At 44.3% G+C, this 27,654-nt stretch overlaps 1 protein-coding gene across 1 annotated transcript in view; it reads left to right on the top strand.

The window, feature by feature from the left end:
• The first annotated feature begins 11,345 nt into the window (after positions 1-11,345).
• The window catches only part of LOC308311248 (anoctamin-4-like), a 54,048-nt gene continuing 37,739 nt past the window's right edge, over positions 11,346-27,654 (top strand). Inside the window, 12 exon segments of the mRNA XM_080757898.1 lie at positions 11,346-11,365; positions 12,653-12,801; positions 13,625-13,777; positions 18,651-18,751; positions 20,631-20,675; positions 21,307-21,435; positions 21,626-21,732; positions 23,111-23,166; positions 24,314-24,435; positions 24,841-24,975; positions 25,891-25,987; positions 26,901-26,961. Coding sequence (XP_080614024.1) covers positions 12,676-12,801; positions 13,625-13,777; positions 18,651-18,751; positions 20,631-20,675; positions 21,307-21,435; positions 21,626-21,732; positions 23,111-23,166; positions 24,314-24,435; positions 24,841-24,975; positions 25,891-25,987; positions 26,901-26,961 — 1,132 coding nt within the window. The 5' untranslated portion in view covers positions 11,346-11,365; positions 12,653-12,675.

The following is a 27,654-nucleotide window of genomic DNA, read 5'->3' as shown; positions in this document are numbered from 1 at the left end:
CAAAAAAGCTTCCTCTGTCATCTTAGTTCTCATAATAATATTCGTTGCTTGGGAGCCGTAAATAGCCGTTTGCGACTATAATGTAATTGTGTTTATGTTATTCATACCTGGCACGTGTGTGTGCGTCTGTGCATGTGTGTGTGTGTGTGTGTGTGTGTGTGTGTGTGTGTGTGTGTTCTGTGCATGTGTGTGCATGTGTGTGTGTGTGTGTGTGTGTGTGTGTTCTGTGCATTTACTGCATCAAAGGCACATTGACTGTGGACTACACACTACAGCAACACCGATACAGCCAAGCTTTTTTCTCATTGGCCGGCGTAGGAGCCGCACAGCCTGCGATTGGCTGACAGGGAAGACAGCCTGAGAATGCTGATGAGTCCCATCATGCAGCGCTCCTCACCCCCCCCCCTCTCTCTCCCTCTCTCTCTCTACCTCCGTCTATTGCTCCCTCTCTTTCTCTCTCTCTCCCTCTCTCTTTTTGTCTCTCTCTCTCTCTCCCCCTCTCCCTCCCTCCCTCTCCCTCCATCCCTATCTCTCGCCCTCCCTCTCCCTCCCTCTCCCTCCCTCCCTCTCTCCCTCTCTCCCTCTCCCTCCCCCTCCCCCCCCCCTCTCTCTCTCTCTCTCTCTCTCTCTCTCTCTCTCTCTCTCTCTCTCTCTCTCTCTCTCTCTCTCTCTCTCTCTCTCTCTCCCTCACTGTAAACATTCAGCCCGTGCCAGCAGCCACCAGTCAGTGTGTTTTCTGTTTTCGTCTCCCCGTTGTTGAACTGAAAAGATCCCTGTCAGTGTTTCAGTGTTTGCATATATTCCGGAGCAGCTCTCCCTCCTCCTGTTACTCCTGCAGCTCAGCAGCCTTTCCTCTGAATGCATCCTCCGTATCTCTCCAAACATCCAGCAGACAGCGTGGTCGACGCGGTGGTTCTCATCATGACAGCCGTGCAGGCTCCGTTGTTGACGAGCAGCGTTGTGTCAACGGGAGGACGTCGGGAAGGGTCGACGTTGTCGCGGTGATCGTTAAACGGAGTAGAAAGGAGGAGGAGGAGGAGCGGGGGGGCATGCGGGTCCCCCCCCCCCGCCGGCCACCGCTGCCGCCGCTGCGGGAAATAAAGCGAACGCACGACCTCCTGCGGAGGTGAACTCTTCCAGCACGCTTTTTTAAGTGGTGGAAGGAGAGGAAGGGGGAGGGAAGGTGTCCCGCTGACCTGGCCGTGCCGTCCTGTCCTGGTTTTGCCCCCTAGCTCGCTCCCTCCTCCCTCCCCCCCCCCCACTCCCCACTTACCCCCACACCTCTCTCTCTCTTGCTCTCTGGGTGCTTGAGTTTCTGTCCCTTCTGCTGTCATCTGGGGAGGAAGAGGAGAAGGAAGAGGAGGAGGAGGAGGAGAGAGGGGGGGAGGGAGGGCGAGCGCTGAAGTGCAGATCTCTGTCTCTCTCCACCTTCGCTTCGGTGAGTGTTGTCAAGTTGTCTTTAAAAGAAGCACAGGCAGACTCTGTACTCTCTCTCTCCGTCCGTAGTGGGTTAGGATTCTTTTGCTGCAGTGATCTCTCTCTCTCTCTCTCTCTCTCTCTCTCTCTCTCTCTCTCTCTCATACCTTCGTCCTCTTTACTTGCTCCGTGCCTCTCTCTCTCCTTTCGCTCCCTACTTTTTGGGGTTCTTTTTTCCACCCTAGTCTCGCCATACCGTCCTCAGCCAGCCATTCATTTGTGCATTCGTAGCGTGCACATGTAGTCTTCACCTCCTCACCTTACACCACCTCCTGTCGCAAATTATGACATTTTGCATGATGTCCATACATCCCCCCCCCCCCAAAACAATAGCAGAAATGGCCGATCTACAAACTTACAACACGTCACTTTTGTTACCAATCTCTGAGAATCCCATCGGCAAATAAACGTGAAAACAGCGACCCCTGTTGTTCTGACGTGAGTCAACAGTGTGTCTTGAGAGACACACTGACTTTGTCACTGGCGTGTTGTAGATCAACGATTTTTGCTAATTATTCTGAAAGAAAAAAATATATATATATATATATAAAACATTCTTCAATGTGTCAGTGATTTCTTTGTGTAGACCACTAGACCAGTGCTTCCCAAACTGTGGTGCGTTCACCCCTTGTGGTGCGCCAGCGCCCTCTAGGGGGTGCGTGACATTTTAAATATATTAACTTTAATTAATTTGTGATTACGACGCCTGAAACATTATAATCGTTAACCGCAATCATTTGCGTGACAATTGATCGTCAACTCAAATGTGTGATGGTGACAACACTACCTACCTCAGTGTTTTCATGACCTTCACGCAAACCCCATCCCCCCCCCTTGAATGTTATTGCGAATGCCGTGAGCTCTAACTATGGAAGCCAGGCAGAACATGTCTGTCTGTAGCCTCTGTTGTGAATGTTATGGTGTCGCCCTGTAGCCTCTGTTGTGAATGTTATGGTGTCGCCCTGTAGCCTCTGTTGTGAATGTTATGGTGTTATGGTGTCGCCCTGTAGCCTTTGTTGTGAATGTTATGGTGTTATGGTGTCGCCCTGTAGCCTCTGTTGTGAATGTTATGGTGTTATGGTGTCGCCCTGTAGCCTCTGTTGTGAATGTTATGGTGTTATATTGTCGCAATGTAGCTCATGTTGAATGTTATGGTGTCGCCCTGTAGCTCATGTTGAATGTTATGGTGTTATGGTGTCACCCTGTAGCTTCTGTTGTGAATGTTATGGTATTATGGTGTCGCCCTGTAGCCTCTGTTGTGAATGTTATGGTGTATATGATGTCCTGTAGCCTGTGTTATGCATGCGTGGGTTCTGCAATAGAGCGATGCCTCTTTAGGGCCATTACAGCCGGGTTGTCCAGCTACTTCTACAATCCGGAACGCACGCACGCACGCACACACGCAGAACATCTGCAGAGTTACAGTATGAACAACCCAACAAAAACCTTCAAGACAACTGTCGACAGACGGCTGTCAACAGTTGCGTTCCACTCTGCCAAACCCTGGCCATAATGACTGGAGCAGACATGAGTGAAGTGGTGTTTTGTAGGTAAATTGTTGTTCACTCCCTGAATTTACAGTCAGTGTTTGCCTGAATTTATTGCACCCTTTTGTATAATTCAGTGGGTGTCAACTGTCAAGTTTATTATCCCCTGTCCATCTGGCATTCATGTGAGAAGAGGGTCAATCCACCATTGAAAAGGTCTTAATACAGTTGGTTTTCAACCCTTTTCATATCAAGGTCCATTCTTTATTTGTGTGTGTGTGTGTGTGTGTGTGTGTGTGTGTGTGTGTGTGTGTGTGTGTGTGTGTGTGTGTGTGTGTGTGTGTGTGTGTGTGTGTGTGTGTGTGTGTGTGTGTGTGTGTGTGTGTGTGTGTGTGTGTGTGTGTGTGTGTGTGTGTGTGTGTGTGTGTGTGTGTGTGTGTGTGTGTGTGTGTGTGTGTGTGTGTGTGTGTGCACCATACACAACAGCTGTAGCCCATTCGGCTGCTCAACAGTGCCACTTTAGGTCACCCAGCGGTATTGCAGCTGTCCCTACTCCAACAGACGGACAGACAGACAGACAGCGGTTAGTCACCGCTCAAACAAAGTGTTCAGATGGTTAGTCAGTCACTCAGCCGGCCATGCTAACATATTCCCATTGATATTGATGTTTATGGCGTGAGACGTCAGTGTGATATCAATTATTCAAACTTTTAATCCGGAGCAATTTGTGGTTCCCAGCGTGGTCACGCCTTTCAGTGTTGCTTGATGTTAAAGCATTTTCCTTCGCTCAGCGGGGTAAACAATTATTCGTGCTCGTTAACAGTATGCCATTTTTGGCACTCTACAAAATCATGATTTATAACCCATTCAGCACAGGTCTTTACCGGAAAACTGTTAGGATTTAGAAGCATTCTGTTTTAGAATCGACCTCGGGTCTAAATGGGTGAATTCGCACTGCGAAAATATGTAATTATTCACCTGACAGTGTGAATCATAGCCTCCTCTCTTTTCACTTTGTCCCTCTTTCTCTACAGCAACAGCAGTGCGAGTTTACTTCGTGTTTCCTCCCCTTCATCGGAGCCCTCGTTAGTTGTTAAAGGAGCGCTCCATTCGTCACGGCGGTGACCTGCTTTCGTTGTGCGGTTTACATACGAGCGACGCTGTGAATCTTAGAAAGTCCAACTGGGGCACAGCGGTGGGTTTTTCAAACAATGTGGTGATCTTTGAAAGTGCAACAACGCTAGTTAACCCATTCTGACCTGAGATCAGATTCATACGAGGTTTCCACTGGACACACACTGGTCTGATTAACCCATTCTGACCTGAGATCAGATTCTAAAAATGTCAGTTGTACTTCGATTTTTCAAAAATAGCAGACCTACAAGCTCGTAGCGCGCCACTCGGTGGCGCGCTATGAGCTTGTAGATCTGCTATTTTTCAATAGCTAAAGCATAACATGATGCTAACACCAAAACGGGTTCCCGGTCAGAATGGGTTAACTTTGAATTGAATGCCAGATTCATTTATCGCTGTGTTCATTAGCTTCTGCCACGTTTATTTTTTATATATTTGTTTCCGCTACCCCGGTTGATCGCCGGCCAGTGTAGTTTTTGGCAGCAAATTAGAACAACTAATAAAGTAGATCAAAATAATAGACCTCTTTTATATAGCATCCTCTCAGATTGAGAGGGGGGGAAACAAACAAAACAAGAAAAAAATGTGTTCTATCCACCATTTACTATTAGTAAATTAGTTCTCTTTATTAAGTTTAAACATAATAATGTGTATGCCGTGTCCTCCCTCATTAAACGGACAGAGATGTTCTGACTGACTGGGGGCACATATACAGTAGACATTCCCCAGTTAATAGGAGTAAGTATAGCCTATAGTGAGGATAGGGGATCCAAATTGACAAAACAGGAAAAGGGCGCACACCACCAGTGTTGGTGAGGTGCTGCTGGCCTAAAGGCAGTAAATAGGTAAAAATGAGAAAAACATAATGATCAGCATGTGTCTTGCCGCGATTAAAAAAACCCCCAAAAGCAAAACGATAGGCCTACATAATAAAACAAACAGAAAGACACATGTATAATCAAACAGAAGAGACACGCAAATGTAGCCTCTATAACTAATACTATACATATTACACATCCTGGGTTAGTGTCCAGATCTCATCGGTATACAGGTTTCATTTTTATGTTGAAATATGTGAAATTCAGTTCCCTCTCAGTTTTGCATGTATAGTACACTCGGGGCTATAGTGAAACAAGCCGCCCGCCAGCCCGCCACCGAAACAGTGCTATATCAGTTCACAGTGAAGGTCATCTGAGGGAAAGGCTGTCGAGCGATCGATTTTTATAGAACTCGTGGCGGTTGTTTTTTTTATTAGCGGTGGCGCGGCATGCTCCATTTGTACCGCCGCTTCACTGGCTGATTAACCCACTGTGGGCGGGAACCCCTTTTGGTGTTTTATTTAACCCATTCTGACCTGAGATCAGATTCATACGAGGTTTCCACTGGACACACACTGGTCTGATTAACCCATTCTGACCTGAGATCAGATTCTGAAAAAAGTCGTTCTTCGATTTTTTCAAAAATAGCAGATCTACAAGCTCGTAGCGCGCCACTCGGTGGCGCGCTATGAGCTTGTAGATCTGCTGTTTTTCAATAGCTAAAGCATAACATGATGCTAACACCTAAACGGGTTCCCGTACAGAATGGGTTAAACATTATGTTATATTTTAGCTATTGAAAAATAGCAGATCTACAAGCTCATAGAGCTTATAGGTCTGCTATTTTTGAAAAATCGTTAAAATGTGGAGCAAATCATTGAATATATATTTCAGAGCGAACATTTTTAACTAAAACATTGGCTTCTGGGGGGGGGGGGGGGGTCCCTGGAACTACATATTTTGAGATGGGCGTACGTGGCCCAATAGAGATAATTCTGGGGGTCCTTGACATGAAAAAGGTTGAGCACCACTGACATAGAAACATGTTTTTTGGGGGATTTAGAAGCCTTTTTTTTTTTAATCGACCTCAGTCCAAAATGGGTTAAGGGCCGAGACACACTCTCTCCTATCTCTGTCTCCAGTAGTAATGGTTCAGCAGAAAGAAATCTGCTGAGTCGCCTCGGCCTGTCACAAACGGAAATTCAGCATGCAGACCTGTCGTCCCCCCTCCCTCTCCCCCCCAACGACAGTTCTCTGCTGTCTCTCCCGGGAGTTGATTTAACACCTTCAGATATAAGCCTTGAATATTTTCCCTTTGTACAGCAAACTTAACTGCAGCTGCCTGAAGGTCCTTTAAAGCTTGAGCAGTATGAACGAACGTGTACAGAATTGTGACATAAGTGGAATGAAATATTCATATTACTACAGGTAGTTCTTCTGTCGAGGCAATTGGTTGAATATATATACGCTATCCAGCCGTGCTGAAATGAGCATCACGGCACACCTAGCCGTTTAATAGAAGATTTGAGAACGGATTAATCACATTAGAAATATTATCAGTTGTGCTGTTCAGTGATTAGACAGTTTTGTCAGAGCAGCAGCATTATTGGCTTATAGGAATGGAACAAAAAATGGCAGGTATACGCTCCTGTATTTTATCTAACTAAATAATACATTTACTTACTTATTTATTACGGTGGTTGGGAACCAATGGGGACACGAGTTGAAAGAAACTCTCTCGCGTGAAGTCTTATGCATCACATGCTGCTTCGTCATAACTTTGCGTGGTGGCGGCGGCGCATGTTTAAAATAAACAGATCTACAAGCTTACATCGTGTATCATACTCCGTGTCGATAACTTGTACATCTGGGTTTTTTTGCGCATGCATGTGAACCTCGTACGCTGCCATTATATTTGCGCTGTGCCTCCTTTAATATAACCTGACGCTGCCAGATGAGGGCGGTATTGGGGAAACATATTCCCCAACACAACACTCATCTGGGATCTCTGACGGAGTTGAGCCCTGAGTCAGATCTGCTTCGTACCGAACCAATCAGCGTGAGCTAAAGGCGGGATATGTGACGGTATATAGACACGTCGATATGATTGGTTGTGTTTGCACGCCCACACGGTGATAGACAGACGCTCCCATCCAATCATCTACCATGTATCTTGAAAAAAAGGAACAGCCCCGTCATCGAATTTGCTTCCGCGATCCCAGATCCAAATAAGCTGTGAAACAAATTTGTGTAGCAAGCTTTTTGGATCTGGCAGCGTCAGGTTACCTTTAATAGCCCTCCTACATGGATGTGGGTCTACTCATAGACATATACAGTATATGCGTCTACTATTAAAATCAGCTGTCATATCAATAGTGATCCCCGTGAAAAAGACATGCTTTTATAGAACTAATTATTAATGCAGGCTCACAACTGCCGACGCGCGGCGGCTATTTTGGCTATCGTCCTGTATTTGGTCCTCAATAGAGCGTCGCAGTCCTGCCCCCTCGAGAGACCCGGAAAATAAATCCCCGTTCATTTTCCTCATAGACTTTTCAGAAAGTATTTATTTAAAGACGTTTACGCCACGGACAAAGCCAACTCTTCATCATGACAACAAACAAAAAAATTCGGGCTGAACAAATAATTAGAAAGAAGAAGAAAACGGCAGCTTTAAACACTTTTTTGGTTGTTTTTCTTCTTTGTAATTATTTGTTTGGTCCAAAATATTGTGTTTGTTGTCATGATTTGTCACGACAAGAGTTGGCTTCGTGCGACACTTATAAGGTCTTTAAATAAATACGTTTTGAAATGTCTATATGGGAAAAATGCATTGGAAACTATTTCCGGGGCCCTGGCGTCGTCATGAAAGGGGGCGGAACTGCAACGCTCTATAAAGTCTGAATGCGTTCACACCAGTAACGAATCGCTGAATATTTGCTGTATATGTGCGTCTGTACAGTACAGTACAATTCAAACTGTAAGATAATAAGGTCATTGTCACAGACGTGATTCTTTCCTTTTCCATGTCATGTCGTTGGGAGTGCAGTGCAGTCAGAGGAGCCAAATTAGCAACTCTGTACAGCCTTTGATGTGCACGGCCGGTTCGCTGATCACTCAGCTGCGTGCTATTGTCTCACTGATTGACTGGCTGAAGCGCAACCATTATCCCCAAATGATCCCCCCCCTGCCCCCACGTCCCCCGTCAATGCTGCATAGAGAGAGAGAGAGAGAGAGAGAGAGAGAGAGAGACGCGCTTGCAGTTACTCTACTCCTTACTTACAACAGCTTTTCACCGGATTTTGCTGTTAAATAAATACATCATTAACGTGTGACTGTGCACGTCTGTAGGAACCGATTAGTTAGAACCCAAATTGAATTATTATAATGGGTAGCCACTAGCCGGGAACCCTTCTCCTTTCTGGCTCCAAAACTATGGAATGCACTTCCCATCACAGTCAGAACTGCAGCCTCACTCCCAATCTTCCGCCGTTGTCTGAAAACCCTTGATATCTTGATATCGGTCTTGATATCGGAAGGTCGCTAGTTCATATCCCCGGACCGGCATGTTAAAATGACCACCGCTGAAGTGCCCTTGAGCAAGGCATTGAACCTCTACCATGAAATGTTCTATGAGCAGGGCCTGGCTGTAAACAAGTCCAGTTACCCTGGGTAAACATAGTACCTTTCCTTTCCTTTCTTACCTACAGTTATGCACAGACAGTATAAGAGCCTATTCAGGCAGACAGCCTATATGCAAATGACCATGAATACAGCATACCTAGAATGCTGAGAGGGGCAGCAGTGGAGCCGTGTCCTCACCTAACCCTCAGCAGTGCTGTTCTGTGCTGCTGGATATATACAGAGAAACACATCCACGCGCTGCTGTCTGTCTGTCTGCAGCGTTCGTTGTCTGGCTCCGGTTCTGGTGGGTCAGGGTCTATTTAATTCACCTGTCTGAAGTTGGACTCATGTTGTCTCGATACTGCTGGCTTAATAACCTTTTTTGACCTGGGATCAGATTCTAAAAATGTCTTCTACATCCTGACAGTTTTCTGAAAAGGCTATGTTTCTATGTCAGTCTATGTCACTCGGTGGCGCGCTATGAGCTTGTAGATCCCAAAATGGGTTAAAAAAACCTTTTTTTGATCATAAGTCATTTCTGGCTTTAATAAAAAACCTCTTTGATGATGATTTGAATTATACATACAGAACATAATTCATATGTACTAGACCGGTGCAGGCACTATAGCCGCACTCTCTGTGGGCGTGTGGAACGCGTGTGTCGAATTTGAAGTCGAAGGTGGGGCGAACGGTTCTCGAGTTGGAGCGCATTACCGCTGTACGCACGTACGTACGTACGTACGTACGTACGTACGTACGTACGTACGTACGTACTGTACACACAGACAGACTTAAAGAGACATGGTGCATTTATAGATGGATGTTCTGTCTGTCTGTCTGTCTATAATCCAGTATTTGTTGTAACATTGTTGTATTTTGTATTGCTGTTCTCGCAAAACACGTCATCATGCACACCAACATTTCATTGCTGGTACCTGTATGCGCGAGTGGAAAATAAAACCCCTTTTTATGTTTCATTTCTTGGCAGTCTCATAATAAGCCAGTCAATAAATGGAGACTGAGTGTCCAGGCTGTCTCACAGAGCAGCTCTCAGCAGTATACTCTATAGCCAAGTGGTGCGCTTAAAACAATTTAGACCTGAGGGCGATTCTACAAAGGCCTTCTAAATCCTGACAGTTTTCTGAAAAACCCCATGTTTCTATGTCGGTGGTTCCCAAACATTTTCATGTCAAGGACCCCCAAACATGTATGTATTTGGCCGCCGACCCACATGCGAAAGATATGTTTTTCCAGGGACCCCGCAGAAGCACATTAAAAATGTTCGCTCCGAAAGAATATGTACTGTATTCAAAGATCTGTGCCGCATTTTCACGATTTTTCAAAAATAGCAGACCTATACAAGCTCATGGCGCGGCACTCGGTGCCACGCTATGATCGTCTAGATCTGCTATTTTTCAATAGCTAAAGAATAACATAATGCTTAAAACACCAAAAGGGGTTCGTGCCGAAAATGGGTTAAAACTATTTAAGCCCAAACATCCCCAAAACCGAGGAGATGCCAGGCTAGACTAGACATATGCATGAATAAGAATGACATCAACATCAACATCAACATATCCGTACACGGACAAAATGTGTCCGTGGCAAAGACTTGGTCTTGTCCGTGTGGCATTTCTTCTTTTTTTTTTTTTTTAGTTTTTCTTGTTTTTTTTAAGATTCCCTCCATTACACACCATTATAATGTTCTTATTTTGATCATAAGACCCAATTACTGAATGCCAGTCTCCAGGATTTGGTCAGAATAATGTTTGACACTGATTTACTATGACACTATGTATGGCACATTATGAGTCCACTAGGACAGCGCTTCTCTAACTCACTCTCAGAGTTACAAATCTGTTAAGGTCATATAAGGCTGCAGCTCTTCATGTGTTTCTGAGTTCTGAGCTTGTATATCTGCTATTTTTGCTACGACAGTATGCAATGTGGCCCTCTGGAGTGAGTGTGGAACTATAGTGGCCCTCTGGAGTGAGTGAGTGTGGAACTATAGTGGACCTCTGGAGTGAGTGCGGAACTATAGTGGACCTCTGGAGTGAGTGTGGAACTATAGTGGACCTCTGGAGTGAGTGTGGAACTATAGTGGCCCTCTGGAGTGAGTGAGTGTGGAACTATAGTTGCCCTCTGGAGTCAGTGTGGAACTACAGTGGCCCTCTGGAGTGAGTGTGGAACTATAGTGGCCCTCTGGAGTCAGTGTGGAACTATAGTGGCCCTCTGGAGTGAGTGAGTGTGGAACTATAGTGGCCCTCTGGAGTGAGTGAGTGTGGAACTATAGTGGCCCTCTGGAGTGAGTGTGGAACTATAGTGGCTCTCTGGAGTGAGTGTGGAACTATAGTGGCCCTCTGGAGTGAGTGTGGAACTATAGTGGCCCTCTGGAGTGAGTGTGGAACTATAGTGGCCCTCTGGAGTCAGTGTGGAACTATAGTGGCCCACTGGAGTCAGTGTGGAACTATAGTGGCCCTCTGGAGTCAGTGTGGAACTATAGTGGCCCTCTGGAGTCAGTGTGGAACTATAGTGGCCCTCTGGAGTCAGTGTGGAACTATAGTGGCCCTCTCCATCTTCAAAGTTGCCCATCCCCGCTCTCTGCAGGTGTGAGTTTATCTCTACATGGGTCTGAGCTCCAGTGGCACAGCAGCGCTCACCGACGACGCAGTGTTCCACCGGCCTCCGGCCGCCACCAGGGGGCAGACGCGGCGGTCAAGGTCCCGGCAGACAACATGGTGGAGTCCTCCGAAGGACCTCCGAACTCCACCAGCACTCAGGACAACACTCCTCCCCTCGATGAGAGAGCCGTTACCTGGCCTCCAGGTAAATACATGATGCTGTTTGTTTGCCAATAGAGCGTCGAAGTCCTCGGTTCCTCTAAAATTGTCTCATATAGAGCGTCACAGTCCATTATGTCCAATATTTAAAAAAAATATTTATTTAAAGACCTTTTAAGCGTCGTACGAACTTGGCCAACTGGAGTCGTGACAAATCATGACAACAAACACAATATTTTGGACCAAACAAATAATTACTTTGTTCTAATTATTTGATCTGCCCAAAACATTGTGTTTATTGTCATGATTTGTCACAACTCGAGTTGGCTTTGTACGCAGCATAAACGTCTTTAAATACAGAGACACCATCCCTGACAACACAGACAGCTTGTTTATTTTTGGACCACAACGCTTATATGAAACGATTTTAAGATGAGCCCATGTTATTCTCCATAAAGAAATTACTTCCGTGAACCAGGGGGAAACCAGGGGATGAGCGAGTGACGTGAGGACTTCGGTGATCTAAGATCCCTCTATGGGGTCTCGGGGATTATAATACAAATAATACAAAAAAAGGAGTTTGCATGTTCTCCCCGTGTCCCCTATAGGGTAGGTACCCTCACAAAAACATGCAGTAATCCTGGTCTCTAAACTGCCTCCCCCTGGCCAGCCGGGGCGCCTGATGGAGGGGAAAGGAACTGGTTGGAATAACGTGTTCCTTCCAGACGCTACGTCCAACCAGGGAAACTCCCCCCTGTCAGGTGTAAAGGAGCAACTTGGACACTCAAGCATGAAGGAAGCATGAGTTAAGTCCGTTGCTCTCCCCAGGTTGGCGGAGGGTGTGTAGAGCCCAGGATCACAGTAGATGATTGACACGGGTGAAAAATGGGTTACAAAATAGTGGGATAAAAAATATATTAAAAAAATAATAATAATACAAATAAATAAATACACAAACCCGTTGACTTGGCGCCCTCTAGCGACATTGACGTCAGACTTTGGTGCTCTATAAGCACATTAAGCAGTGGTGTACTGCAATATAGAAATACTCTGTTACAACTTTAAAAGTCCGGTACTTTATACCAGACGTAAAAGTACTAATTCCGTAGAATGTCCCATTTAAAGTTTTACACTTTTCTGTGTGAAAAAGTACGTACTGTCCTAGTGATAGTTATAGTGATGTGATTTTGCACATTACGATCAGCTGCCTCCATAACACGCAGAGAGACAAAATCAGAATAGCATTCAACAAACTCAGTCTAATTCTGTAATAATAATAATAATAATAATAATAATAGTGAACTTCTTTTCTGGTTGATGCTGTCCACTGTAGCTGTGAAGGATGTCAAGGTGCTCATGGAGAACGGGAGATCGGACGGTCTGAGCAGCCCTGACCAGGAGGACGACGACACCTTGCTGCACCTGGGAACGCACAGTAGCATCCTGGACGACCACAGCCGCACCGACTCTGCACTGCCCGAGGTGAGTGACCACAGCCCTGTTGGACAGGACAGGAGAGGAGAGGACAGGACAGGACAGGACAGGAGAGGACAGGACAGACTCTGCACTGCCCGAGGTGAGTGACCACAGCCCTGTTGGACAGGACAGGACAGGAGAGGAGAGGAGAGGAGAGGCTCTGCAGAGGTGAGTGACCACAGCCCTGTTGGACAGGACAGGACAGGAGAGGACAGGACAGGACAGGACAAGGCATCATGCATAGATGGGACACAGACTGTGATTGGTCCCTGGGCTCTCTCAGGTGAGGAGTCTGTAAAGTAAAGACGACTGTGATTGGTCCCTGGGCTCTCTCAGGTGAGGAGTCTGTAAAGTAAAGACGACTGTGATTGGTCCCTGGGCTCTCTCAGGTGAGGAGTCTGTAAAGTGAAGACGACTGTGATTGGGGCGGCTGTGGCTCAGGAGGTAGAGCAGGTCGTCCAATGATCCGTGGGTCGGCGATTCGAATCCCGGCTCCTCCTCCTGTCCACATGTCGAAGTGTCCTTTGGCAAGACACTGAACCCTACATTGCCTCCAATGAGTCGGTTGGTGTGAGCACCCATTGGGGTGTGAATGTGGGAAGTGAGGACGCTGGCGTCGACTGTTCGCCGCTTCACCTCCCAATGTATGAATGAATGAACCATTGTAAAGCGCTTTGAGCACTTGGAAAAGTGCTATGAAAATGCAATTCTGGGCTCTCTCTCTCTCAGGTGAGGAGTCTGTATTGTAATTGGTCCCTGGGCTCTCTCTCTCTCAGGTGAGGAGTCTGTATTGTGATTGGTCCCTGGGCTCTCTCTCTCTCTCTCTCAGGTGAGGAGTAAATCCAGCGGCCTGTGCTTCAGCGACGGCAAGTGTCGCATCGACTACATCCTGGTGTACAGGAAGTCCAACGCGACGCAGGCGGAGAAGAGGGAGATGTTCGAGAGGAACATCCGCGCCGAGGGCCTGCACCTGGAGAAGGAGGCAAGGATTTCTGCTTAATGCAGCGATTTTATACTTGTTGCATGCTGAAAATAGCAGATCTACAAGCTCACAACGCTCTGCTGTTATAGTCGATCAAATGTTAGTCGACTACAAGTGAAATTTGCTTGCTGAAATCTACGTCATATTTGGTGGACATTTGACCTAAAACTAACAAAAAATATATTTTCAAGGTTAAAACATATATATAAATAATAGTAAGAATCGACTGTCAGCCAATAATTTGTATACTGTAGTGCAGTGGTCCTCTAGGCGGACCGCGGCACATCTCTCTGCGGACCCTGGAGAAATGATAGAAAAAAGAGAATAAAGTCACTGTGACCGCGAGTCTAATTATCTGTTGTATTTGCTGAACGAGGAGCAACGCAACCCGTGTATTATGGGCCGGCATGTCCTGATGACAATGTTGCGCTGACTGGCTCATGATTGGCTGTTAGCTGGGGTCGCAGTGACACAGTCACACGTTCGCGTGCAGCACGCATCAGCCCAACAATACACAACCATTGAAACAGTTACAGAGTCGGATGGGGACGGGGAAATGAATGCGTGTGTATGGGGGCAGACGCATGCATTGCTGCACAGCACGGCATGCATGGTGCTCGTTGTGCTTCAGGTTAGCGTTGGTTAGCACCAGTGGCGTCTCTACAGGGGGGCATTGCCCCCAGATTGGACTTTGTGCCCCTCCAGTCTAGATGTTCAAATTAATTGAATCGTTAATAGAAATACAAGGTTATATATTTTGCCGTGCAGAACACACAACGCTCAACATATTTGTATTTGATTGTTTGTTGTTGTTGGTGGTGCTGCTGTATAATTGTAGGCTACTTGTGGTCATTTTCAACGCGTCACTTTGTTAATAGGCGAGTATTTGTTATACATTTGAAAAATGAAGTGCCCCCTTTGGAAATATGTATGCCCCCCGCCCCCTGCTGATTTGGTTAGCACACAGAAAGACGAGCCGTGGACCCGCGGTAGTTTTGGATTTTCCAGTGCAGCCAGACTGTGCAGCAGAGTCTGTTCGCTTGTACCGGCACTTAATTTGCCAGCTCAACAGGAGTTGAACACGATTACATTTTGAATGAATCACAATGGCATGTTCTAAGTCGCTGGTTGTATTAAGAGGAAGTTTGACAGTGAAAATCGGTGGTTCAATGAAGAATGGAGAAAAGCTCAGTGTTCACTCAAAGTGGCTGCGTTTTGGGCACAAGCCATTCTCTGATGTAGAAGAAATATTACCTGATATTATCTGACCTGAGATCAGATTCATACGAGGTTTCCACTGGACACACACTGGTCTGATGAATCCATTCTGACCTGAGATCAGATTCTAGAAAAATGTCAGTCGTTCTTCGATTTTTCAAAAATAGCAGACCTACAAGCTCGTAGCGCGCCACTCGGTGGCGCGCTATGAGCTTGTAGATCTGCTATTTTTCAATAGCTAAAGCATGACATGATGCTAACACCAAAATGGGTGCCTGGTCAGAATGGGTTAAACAAAAGAATGTTTGACTGATCCGATGACCATGTTTGACGGCACAAAAAAAGAGGAAATGACAGCTAAAATAAAAACATTTCACAATCTAGCTGAAAGTTAGTGAAGACAAGGTCTGCTAAAAGGATAAATCCAAGCGGAAAGCCTATTGGCTTTCCATTTGCAGGCTGTTGATGAAATTACAGTTGTGATCACATCAGCTTTGCTTCGCTTTGTGAGCCTTTTTGGATAACTGGCAATGCCAAGGCTGATTTATATATGTGAGCATAATATTTCAGGATTTAGTACCGTGACACATGCCTATTTACAACCTAAGCTTGCGTTGTGGTTTTGCAAGGTCGGACAATTTAATTTAGTTGTAGTGTAGTGTAGTCCGTGTGGCAGTATACAGCTCCTGACTGGAGTGCTGTCATTCATTCATAAAACCAACATGAACGTAATGATGTCATGATGATGTCATGCGCCACACTCTAACACCATCTGCCAAAGAGCGCTACCATGAATACTGAGTAATATAGCAGGCAGTTCAGGCCTCAAGATCAGGTAGATTATAGTATAGTATAGATTATAGTTATAGTCACCTAATGTACACAGTTTTATAAATGTACAAATAACAGGTAGTTAAACAACTAGTCAACTAGTAACAATGACTAGAAGTGAATGCCCTGATGTGTGCGTGTGTGTGTGCGAGCGTGCGTGCGTGCACACTGCACACGCGCGCTTCCTGCTGATGCAGTAACATCAAGGTCATCGTTTTCTGGAACGTTCCAAAGGGAAGCCGACGCTCCGCCGTGCTCTCTTTGAAACATTCCCACTTGTACCTGCATGGTTTTCTGTAGCATGGAGTTACTGTACACGGATATATTTTTAGGCTCTTTCTTTCTTTCTGCCTTCGTGTGCCATACAAGCGACTCTATCTGTTTAAAATGGGTCAGGACTGCAGGAGAGGAAGAAGTTTCACTCTGACATCAGGGATCTCCATATATGGGCTTAATTTGCGACAGCAGCAGGTCGCATTTACTATGACATCGGGGATCTCCATCCCTGATGATGTCACGGTCGAGACCTGGGCACCATATACGTATGGGGGCTTTCATGTACATGTAAAAAATGCATTGTACTGTACTGTTTATTGAAAATGTTTTAAAATAATACTAGGCCTAATTAAATTATTGGTATGCAGTCAGGTTTTCAGCTGGCTCAGGGAAGAGGACGACCAGCTGCCATGCATAGTCCACCATAGATAGGTGAATGAACTGTCAGTGGGCAGGCATATGCTGTGCCTCTGTGTGTGCGGCTGTATGAGTTGAGGATTAGAGGTATAGGTATTTTTATTATGCTGTAATATTAAACTCACTGCTGTCGTTTAGCATCAGTGCAATTTGAAATGCAATGTACTATTTCGTAATGTAATATAATAATGTATTTTGTAATGTTTTAATTTATTTCTGGACTCTTGGAAGATTAGCCGAAAGGCTAAAAGAGATTTTAAAAAATCTAATTAAAAACAAAATGTAGGAAACAAAAAATGTAATAAAGGGACCCATAAAAATGTGTCCGTGACTCACAGATAGATAGATAGATAGATAGAATTATTTATTGGCAATTTAAGATACATTTTCTTTTACCAGTGCTCTAGACTTGGTAAATTGCACATCAATGTCAAGGTCAAGGTAAACTTTATTGTTCACAAGGGAAATTTGTCGTGGGCTTTCACCCCAGCTACAGCCACACATAAAACACCAAAGACAACAAAAATACATTACAGAGGAAGACACAACATTACACCATTGCACACATTATGTGGATCATCTAGCCTCACACAGTTACCGCTGTTTCAGAGCCTCGTTCAACATCTTGAGCATTGTCCCAGCGTTTTTAAGGAAGTTGGAAGTACCCTCACTAAAAACGCAGGGACAACGCTCCACACGTCCCAAACTCTTCTCCCTTCTGGCTCCAAAACTGTGGAATGCACTTCCCATTGCAGTCAGAACTGCAGCATCACTCCCAATCTTCCGCCGTAGTCTGAAAACCCACCTTTTCAGACTCCATCATGGCCCATAGCACTTACCCCACCCCCCTTAGATAGCATTTCTGTAGACTTAGATAGCATTTGACACAGACTTATAGCATGTTATGAAGACAGCACTATAATTGCATTGTATGTAGTCATATCACGTCATAGTACATATGTATAGCATAGTAGTTTATATGTATACCGGTAGTTTCATTATATGGATATACACTGTTACTTTCTTAGCTTACGCATGTTTCATGATAAATGTTTTTATGTGATGTATTCCCATGCTTTTTTTGTTCTTGCTTAATGTAAGTCGCTCTGGATTAAGAGCGTCTGCTAAATGCCTAAATTGTAAATTGTAATCTTGGTTGATGCTGGTACAAATTATTTTTTTATTCTGATGTACTTCCACTTTCGTTCTTTGTATCTTCTCCCAGAGGGCAGAAGTACAAACTCGCCATTTAAAACATGGGTATAACATCACTGATGTTAATGTAGCCTGCTCCATAAATGGACATGTTTTACCGTCTGCACCAAATCACTTCCCCAGAAATAACTGTGACGTGTCATGATGAGCATTTAAAGCTGATAGTTTTTGGCTAATGTTCCCCCTGGATATTATGGGTGCACGTGTTTAACCCATTCTGACCTGAGATCAGATTCATACGAGGTTTCCACTGGACACACACTGGTCTGATTAAGCCATTCTGACCTGAGATCAGATTCTAAAAATGTCAGTCGTTCTTCGATTTTTCAAAAATAGCAGACCTACAAGCTCGTAGCGCGCCACTCGGTGGCGCGCTATGAGCTTGTAGATCTGCTATTTTTCAATAGCTAAAGCATAACATGATGCTAACACCAAAATGGGTTCCCGTTCAGAATGGGTTAAGTTAAGTGTTATTGAGCATTATAAATCTGCTGTCGGGAAGGAAACCTCATAACTCCAAAAATGTTCATAATCTTTTCAGGAAATGAAAAATATGCATTTTTCAGGAAATTAAGAAAACCTTATATATATTTTTTTAAATCAAAGCAGTACAGCCTCATCAAAGTTGGTGTTGTAACTTTATATATTGTCAATTTACTTCCATGAGAGGGGGAGAGGTGGTGGAGTTAGTTGCAGACATTTTGAGGGTCCAATGGACTTAAGTGTACAAAAGTGCTTCAATAAAAGAAATGGGTCATTTAAACGTTCATGATAAAAGGTCCAGATGCATTAAAAAAAAAGATGTGACATCTTTATGTGACATTTTGTGTGTGCGTGTGCGTGTGTGTGTGTGTGTGTGTGTGTGTGTGTGTGTGCGTGTGTGCGTGTGCATGCGTGCGTGCGTGCCTCTCCACAGTCGTCCTTAACGAACAGTGACGTGATCTTCGTGAAGCTCCACGCTCCGTGGGACGTGCTGTGTCGCTACGCAGAGCTCATGAACATACGCATGCCGTTCAGGTGAGTGGACACAACGCTGCCCCCTAAGTGGTGAGCTTGTAGATCTGCTATTTTCAGCGTAAAATGACCTGTATCTATTTATTTTGTTGACAAAGTTGTCAATATATTTAGTCTTTAAGTTTTAGTCATTTTTTTGTTTTTGTCAGTGAGCAAAGGTACAGGACGGACATTCTTCGTCATAGTTTTAGTCGACGAATTCAACACTGGTGGAGGAGGCGCGGATGGAAGTTTATCTAATAGGACGTGTTTCTAGACTAACTATCAAGTGTCTGAATCATGGGTGAGTGGGTGCAGCGTTGTGACTCACTCAGCCCGTTGTCACCGTTACAAATCTCCTCATCGCTGCATAATTATCTTTCCTCCTGAAAAGTCTTGTCCTTCTCTGAAGTTTCACTGCAGTGTACTTAACTACGTATATGGTTTCCTCTGGTGGTGTGAATGCCACAGAAAAGTAATTTTGGTCATAAATCACCCTTTCAATAACCTTTTTAATTACTTGCGCAAGCAGAGCGTGCAAGTATTGCGACCGGCTGGGTATGTATCTCGGTGTTGTCCACCGGCCAATAAGGGACCGCCATTCTTGATGACGCATGTGTGTGTGTGTGTGTGTGTGTGTGCGTGTGCGTGCGTGTGCGCGCGTGCCGGGGTAAGAATGGTGGTCCCTTATTGGCTGTTGATGGTGACGTAACTAAGGTACGTTTCAAGGTTTGTAGCAGTACTTGTGCGCTCTGCTTGTGTGCACGGCGCAAGTTGGCACTTGGCACCTCGACAGAGTGCATTTCTAGTTTATGATATATTCTCTCTATTATTGAAGTTATTGTAGCGGCCAATTTGTATCGGGGGTGGGGGAAAGAGGGCAGGGGCTGCAGGGTGGGGGTCGCGAGACATGCAGGCCAAAGCATTTATAGACAGACAGACGCAGCCATTGGAGGAGTTAGGCACCGCTCAAAAATGTATAATTGCCTGTCCTGGTTCCAAGCTAGGAAAGTGGTTCATGAATCAAACGAACAAAGCCCTCCAGTGTGTGTTGTATAGTGTTTGTCAGCTCAGCAGTTTCATGTTTTCCAGCGACAACAACCTCCTCCTCCGGCAGTGCTTTATAGGCTACTGCACATTGATTCCAGGGGAGCCACCAAAGGCTCTGCTGCTGTTTTATTATTTGGGATTTTATGTTGTGGTCTTCTGGGGGGACAGCTGAGGAGAGAAAATAATACTACTGCCCTACAAAGCCAACGTGCAGTAACTACAAAACAAAAAGTCAGCCACCAAACGAGATATTGGCAAATAAGTGACATTACACTAATTAGTGTTCGTCGGCTAATGGCTATAATATAGGCAAGCAGACCATTTGTTATTGCACTCCAGCGCTTAAATCGTTGAAAGCATTTAGATCGTGCAATAACTTGAGAAAGCAGAGAGGTTCAATGCACCGTTTATCAGTGGTGCCCAAAAAAGCCATTTCACTACAACTTTAAGTACTGGATTTAAGTACATATACCCATATTATTACGTCAGCCCTTATAGGCCTAATATATTTTGAAAATAGCAGATCTACAAGCTCTCAATGCGTCGCGATGTTACGCATTGTGAGATTGAAGAGCGACTGCCGCTTTACCCCATAGGCAGCAGCAGCTAAGCAAAGTCGAGAAAAGTCTAACTTTGCCACTGCCGCTGTGGCAAAGAGCAGCAGCCAACTGATCTGGAGTAAGCAGTTGTTCACAACATCAATCAAGATAATGCGAACGACACGTGGCCTATTTCTGACCTAAATTGTGTGCCGAGTGTCCAGTGTCATTATTATCTTTACTAGACTATATAGATCTGTATATTGTGCATTTATTATTTATGAACTCTATTTATGACCTGCTCAATATTTCAGGAGGAAAATCTATTATATGCATCGAAGGCACAGGTTTATGACTCGGTGAGTGGCAACCTCATACTTCATAGATTTTTATGATTTTCATGAAACAGAAAATTGCGTGTATAAATGTATTCAAAACGCCAACTATGCAACTATACAGTGTTGATTTTGACAGCAAATTTAGATTTTTGTTTTAGTCATATAGTCTTTTGAATGGTTTTCATTTAGTTTTAGTCACATTTTAGTCACCCGGAATGTCGTAGTGATAGTCTAGTTTTAGTCGACTAAATATCATAAGGTTTTAGTCAAAAAATTTAGTCGACTAAAATGTATTTTGATGCCGTCGTAATGGCTGATTTTACACTTGCTGAAAATAGCCGATCTACAAGCTCACAACGCGTCGTAGCGCGGCACATTGTGAGCTATATTCAGCAGGCAACCACGTGTAAAATGACTCACCGGTATGTCTTTTACTGGATCTCTTGTCCACTAGTCCCTTACTAACATTTTGTTGACGAAATTGTCACTATATTTAGTCTTAGTTTTAGTCATCATAGCTTAGTTTTCATTTAGTTTCCATTTAGTTTTCATCAGTGGAAAAAAGGTAGTCGACGAGTCGTCACACTTTTAGTCGACAAAAATCAACACTGCAACTTTGCATAATTATTTTAATCTAAACGTTTGATCTCAGGATGGAGAAACGGATCAACAAGCTACGCGGCTGGCTTCCCCGCAAGCCCATGAAGTTTGACGAGAACCTGCCCGAGCTGGAGGAGAACGAGAGTTTCACCGCACCGTTCAGTCGCTCCAGAATACACCAGTGAGTTTTTAAATTTTTGGGGGGGGGGCGTTTTTGCACGATTTTGGAGCCATGAGCCAGAGCTCCAAAATTGGAACGTCAATTATGAATTGAGTGTGCAAAACCATACCTACTGTATATTGGATTGAAAACCATACCTATATTAGATTGAAACACCATGAAACTTTCCTTTTGTCTACCTGCGTTACAGTTTCATCATCCACAACAAAGACACGTTCTTCAACAACGCCACCAGGAGTCGTATCGTCCACCACGTCCTGCAAAGGATTAAATACGAGGAGGGTAAAAATAAGTTGGGTGAGTTTTTCATTTTATATCTTTTTAATATAATATATAAATGTATTATTATGGTTGTCTAACAAGTGCAAAGTACCACGCAGGAACCATTCACACTATAGAGCCGGGTTGGGGTGGCCACACTCACTTTTGACTTGAGAGCTACTTTCAGAATGACCTGCTCAAAGTCAAAGTCGTACGATTTGTCACACACGTTACCGCAGTGAAATGTGTTCTCCGCATTTGACCCCATCTCTTGGGAGCGGTGAGCCGCAGCCAAGGAGCGGTGAGCTGTAGCCGTGCAGCCTGTGCGCGCACACGCGGGTGTGTGCGTGGGTAAGGCTCGGGAATCATTTGATTAGTAGATTTGACCCCCTAATCCAACCCTTTGATGCTGAGTGTCAAGCAGGGAGGCATTGGGTCCCATTTTTACAGTCTTTGGTATGTGACCAGGCCGGGGATCGAACCCCAACCTCCCAGTTTCAGGGTGGACACTCTAACCACAACGCCACTAAAATGTGTCTTGGCGGGCCTTGATGCCTTCGTACTGACTGATTTTACACTTGTTGAAAATAGCTGATCTACAAGCTCACAACGCGTCCTGCTGCGACGCATCGTGTGCTTGTAGATCTGCTATTTTCAGCATGCAACCAAGTGTAAAATGACTTATACTGGATCTCTTGTCCACTAGTCCCTGTGTAACATTTTAGCCTAGTTTTTATTTGTTGACGATATTGTCAGTATATTTAGTCTTAGTTTTAGTCATCGTAGCTTCGTTTTCATGTAGTTTCCATTTAGTTTTTGTCAGTGAAAAAAGGCAGTCGACGAACATTTTTCCTCTTATTTTTTGCCGACGAAAACAACACTGCTGCCCACCCAATAAAATATTATCCCATTGCACTGTTTAAAACAGTTTAAAAATGTACCTGCGGCGCTGTCGTTTACACACAGACAGACACACATGGAACGGCAAACAGAGGGTGGAAAATGCTTTGTAAATGCTACCGACGTTGACCTTGAAAACAAAGTAGGCCTATTTTGCATGTTGGGTTTGAGATGACGGGCCCCTTTTGATGTAATCAATCAAGTCACCTTAATTCAAGTGACAGCTGCCAAAAATAGTTGTATTTATATTTATATGCGTGTGCTCGCGCGTGTGTGTGCGGGTAAGGCCTCTCCATATTACGCTGAGGGCGCCCACATGGTCTGTCGGTGGCCAAACTTTGCACTTGTGTGTGATTGAAAAGCAAAGGGCTTTGAAAGCTTGAAGAAAAGAGAATAGAGATCACGGTCGTTATTCTGGTAATGGCGCTGATCGCTGTGTTTGTGTGTGGTGCCGTACGTCCCGTAGCAGCTGTTGTTCGACTTGCTTTGATCTCGCTCCATCGTTCTCACGCAGGGCTTAATCGTCTGCTGAGCAATAATTCCTACGAGGCAGCGTTTCCTCTCCATGAGGTAATTAATTTAAATGTTATTAATTGACTCACTTCTTTTCCTCTCAATGAGCGCTTGTTGTAAATGAATCACCTATAGTGTCCTGCGGTACAGCTCCTGTTTTCTGAAATTGCACATAATGCTCCTGCATCAACATTTGTGACCAAATTTGACTGAGGGACTGCCATTGGATTTTTTTCAGGGAATCATAGCTTCAAATTGACATTGGTTGTTCAGTTTGACCCACCAGATTTTGAGATATGGCTTATAGAGTAAATGTCTTGCAGAAAACAGCGAGTTGAAAGTTGAAACGGGCTTGAAAGGTTCACTTCTGTGGACTCTTTAACATTACACCTATAGCTACATGTTTAAGCATTTATTTCATATTTACATTTACGATTTCAGCTCTGACACTTATTTCAGACATGCTCTAGTATGTGAAGAGTCTGCATTAACTCATTTTGGATTAAAAAAAGAAAAAAAAGAAAAAAGAAAGACGTTTTTCTCCTCTGGTGAAAAGTTGGAGGTTGTGCGATGGCAGGCTCTCAGTCAAATCTGGTCACATTTGTCAGCCTTCTTCTTAAAAACAAACATGATATGCCCAGTAACTATATGCTGCACCTGTTATTTTCCTTTTTACTGACACCAAGTTGCCTGACGACGGTCAACAGACCGAAAGCTTGCAATTAATCTATTGGTTTAATCTATAGGTTTGGGCTGTCTTACTGAGACAACGTGTAGTCCAGGAAATAAGTGAGCCCAGTGTCCATGACATCATGAAGCCCATGCATGGACACTTTGAAATACCGTACTAAAATATCTATTATATTACCCACATAAAAACCCCCCAGAAAAGTGTTTCTTGTCTCCCACTAAACATCATTAAAATAAGATCTGGTTGCAAAAAGGGGTGAAGTGGCCCTTTAACGTATGTGTGTATATGTGTGTCCGTATGAATCCATACCTCTTGTGTTCGTACTGTATATCCATCTGTGGTACATCGTGTGTGTGTGTGTGTGTGTGTGTGTGTGTGTGTGTGTGTGTGTGTGTGTGTGTGTGTGTGTGTGTGTGTGTGTGTGTGTGTGTGTGTGTGTGTGTGTGTGTGTGTGTGTGTGTGTGTGTGTGTGTGTGTGTGTGTGTGTGTGTGTGTGTGTGTGCGTTTGGACAGGGGAGCCACAGAAGCAGAAACTCAGTGCGGACACATGGAGCCGACAACACGCGCCATCTGCTCTACGAGTGCTGGGCCTGGTGGGGGGTGTGGTACAAGTACCAGCCACTGGACCAGATCAGGTACTTTACCTCTACCATTTTCATTTCAAGGACCCACAGTTTGATATGCATTAGGCTACAGACCCCCATTTACTGATTTTTTTCCCTCTGGGACACCAATTTATATAATATATTATATTTATATAACTCTCTCCATTTGGTTCCTAACTATCATAAAAAAAATCTTGTTTAAAAAACAATCTGCCTAATGATGATGTCACTGGAAGACTGTTTCTAAACTGCCCACAGCCCTCCTATATGAGACACAGACTGAGTAGGAAAAAGATCGTGCCATTTTATCATGGATTATTAGTGAGGACCTATTATATGAAGATAGGTTGGAAAGTGGTGAAGTGGTCCTTTAAATAACGAAAGCATGTATGATGTGGTCTGATGTTGAAGTCGATGATGCGCTCCTCCTCTTAGGAAGTACTTTGGGGAGAAGATCGGCCTGTATTTCGCCTGGCTGGGCTGGTACACGGGCATGCTGTTCCCCGCGGCGCTGGTGGGTCTGCTGGTGTTCCTCTACGGCGTGTTCACCCTGGAGCACTGCCAAGTCAGGTAACGAAAGCACGTATGTAACGGGACTGGTACACGGGCATGCTAACGCTCCCCGCGGCGCTGGTGGGTCTGGGCCAAGTCAGGTAACGAAAGCACGTATGTAACGAACACTGGTACACGGGCATGCTAACGTTCCCCGCGGCGCTGGTGGGCCTACAGGTTTTCCTCTACGGCGTGTTCACCCTGAGGACTGCCAAGTCAGGTAACGGGAGAGGAGAGAGAGAGAGCTCCGCTGTGTTGTAATGCTCACCAGGCTTGACCCACATCTTGTCTACAATCGTCTTCATCTGCGTCTAACTATATACTTAATCCATTAAGACCTGACATCTCTACATCATCTTAAAACTATCGCTCTTAACCACATTATAACCACTGGTCCTATCCTATACTGTATGTTGGGCAAAATGTGCCAAAAACATTTTAAAACAAATCTGAAATTGTGTTTTATTATTTTTCTGTTTTTGCCTTCTTTTCTTAAAAAAATCACATTGTAAAAGATACACGCAGACTTTCGATTGTGATTTGACTGCGGGGAAAAAGAATAAGAAAGCAGTGGTCTGGGTTGCTATAATCTGGAGAGATCACAGTTGTTCCGTTGTTCTCTATAGCTAACACATTCAGGGCCTGCAATGAATCCTCGGACAGGAGTCACGTAACGTCACTTTAATTGATTAAACATTAACGTGTGAAACGAGTGATCCGTGTGCTTAACGACAGAGTTCACAACCCAACGTGGCCGGCAGCGCGCAGAGAGAGAGTTATCTGGCACTGGATTACACATGACTCACAGTTACATGGTTTGATTATCGTTGCCTGTTTCGTGTCAAGGAAAAAAGACACTTATGGGTCATGCTTGTCACAACACACACAGCTCCGATCAAGTTGTTGATGCTTTTTCTGTCTGTTTCTCCCCAGTAAAGAAATCTGCCAAGCCACAGAGATCATAATGTGTCCCATTTGTGATGAATACTGCCCCTACCTGAGGCTGTCGGACAGCTGCATCTATGCCAAGGTAATCTTAAAGACGTCGTTTTGGCTGACATTATTATTATTTGACTTTTCTGTATGAACTTCTGCATGTGTCCTTATTTTAGCCACTTTCAACCCGGCATCCCATATCTTGGGCATATCATAGGCCCACATTAGATGGGTTAGACGTTAGATGTTTTGACCAAAATATTGGTCAAAACTAAGTGTCTCTTCAAATTCAGGATCGGCATCGAAAAATCTAGCATCACTCGGGCTAAAATAAAGATAACTGCAAATACACAAAAACCACAAAAATGTAAAGGATTTCATAAGCAGCAGTTGACTCTTAAGTCTCAACCCGTGGGGGGGGGGGGGGGTCGCCCAATTATTTTGGGGGGTCCCAAAATTATTTTCAAAGCATTTCCAGGGGTCCCCAGGCAAAAACGTTGAGAACCCCTGTCTTAAGTGACAGTTTGCTTTGTGCATTTTCCAATGCTACCCTGTGAGAAAGCACGAGCGTGTCTGTTTTTTCCAGTGTTATCTGTTCGTGTAGCTGATTCTGCAATATTTCCCCTTATTTATTTGACCTTGTACTGCGTTTTGGACTAAATAAAGAAATGTAGACTATACCCACAGAAACGGCTGGCCAACTATGATAGTATTCAGTCATTCAAAAAGCCATTGGAATTTCCTATAATAAACACACAGTTGCCAAGTTATCTGATATCAAGTGCGTAAGCCAACGCTTGAACTGATCTTAGATTAAAGTATTTTATTAAGTTAACCCATTTTGCGTGAAACCCCTTTTTGGTGTTTTAAGCATTGTGTTATACTTTAGCTATTGAAAAATAGCAGATCTACAAGCTCATAGTGCTGCGCTACGAACTTGTAGGTATTTTGGAAAAATCGTGAAAATGTATATTTATATGTATTCTTTGTTTCTGTTTTGCTTTCAGCTCACTCATTTGTTTGACAACGGGGCTACCGTGTTCTTCGCTGTATTCATGGCTGTCTGGGGTAAGTTTGATATTGTTTCTTAAGTCCTCCACCAAACAAAACATTGCACTGGGATGTCGTGATGCCCATTCAGTATCGTATGTGGTAACTCCTCAGAAAGATTTAAAGCATTGCATTTACTTTCATCCAGTTGTTTGTTTGCACGCTGTACAAAATAAGAGTAGATTTGGTTCATAACTATCATTTAGCTGGGGACCCCCCCTGGAACTCCCTGAAGGACCCCTGGGGGTCCCCGGAACCCCACTTTGAGAACCACTGCTGTACAGTATATTGGACAGTATTATGACTGATATAAAAACAGGGTGTAATGTCTGCATGGCTTCTCAGTGAAGTCAGTCACTATTTTCAGCATGCAACCAAGTGTAAAAGTGGGCATTATGAAGGAAATACATATTTGTTGACAAAATCAACTACAGATTTGGGGAAACTAAAATCGTTAGTCGACTAACACTAGACTTAACACTAATACATTTCAGATGACTAAAATATGAATGAAACTAAATGAAAATGTATTCAAAAAGGTGTTAAAACTACATCAAAAGTTGCTATAAAAATCAACACTCAATGTTTGGTTCCCAAGACTATTATAGGGTGCCTGGGAGCCACGCTATAAAAATAGTATTTTGGAATTATGTTTACGCATCTACGAATATAGCATTTCTGCCGTGCAGCACACAACACTCACTGCGGCAT

The sequence above is a fragment of the Protomyctophum bolini genome (genome assembly GCF_963924005.1).
Source record: "Protomyctophum bolini genome assembly, chromosome: 23".
NCBI lineage: Eukaryota > Metazoa > Chordata > Actinopteri > Myctophiformes > Myctophidae > Protomyctophum > Protomyctophum bolini.
The sequence above is the reverse complement of the archived record's forward strand: the minus strand, read 5'-3'. Positions and strand labels throughout refer to the sequence as shown.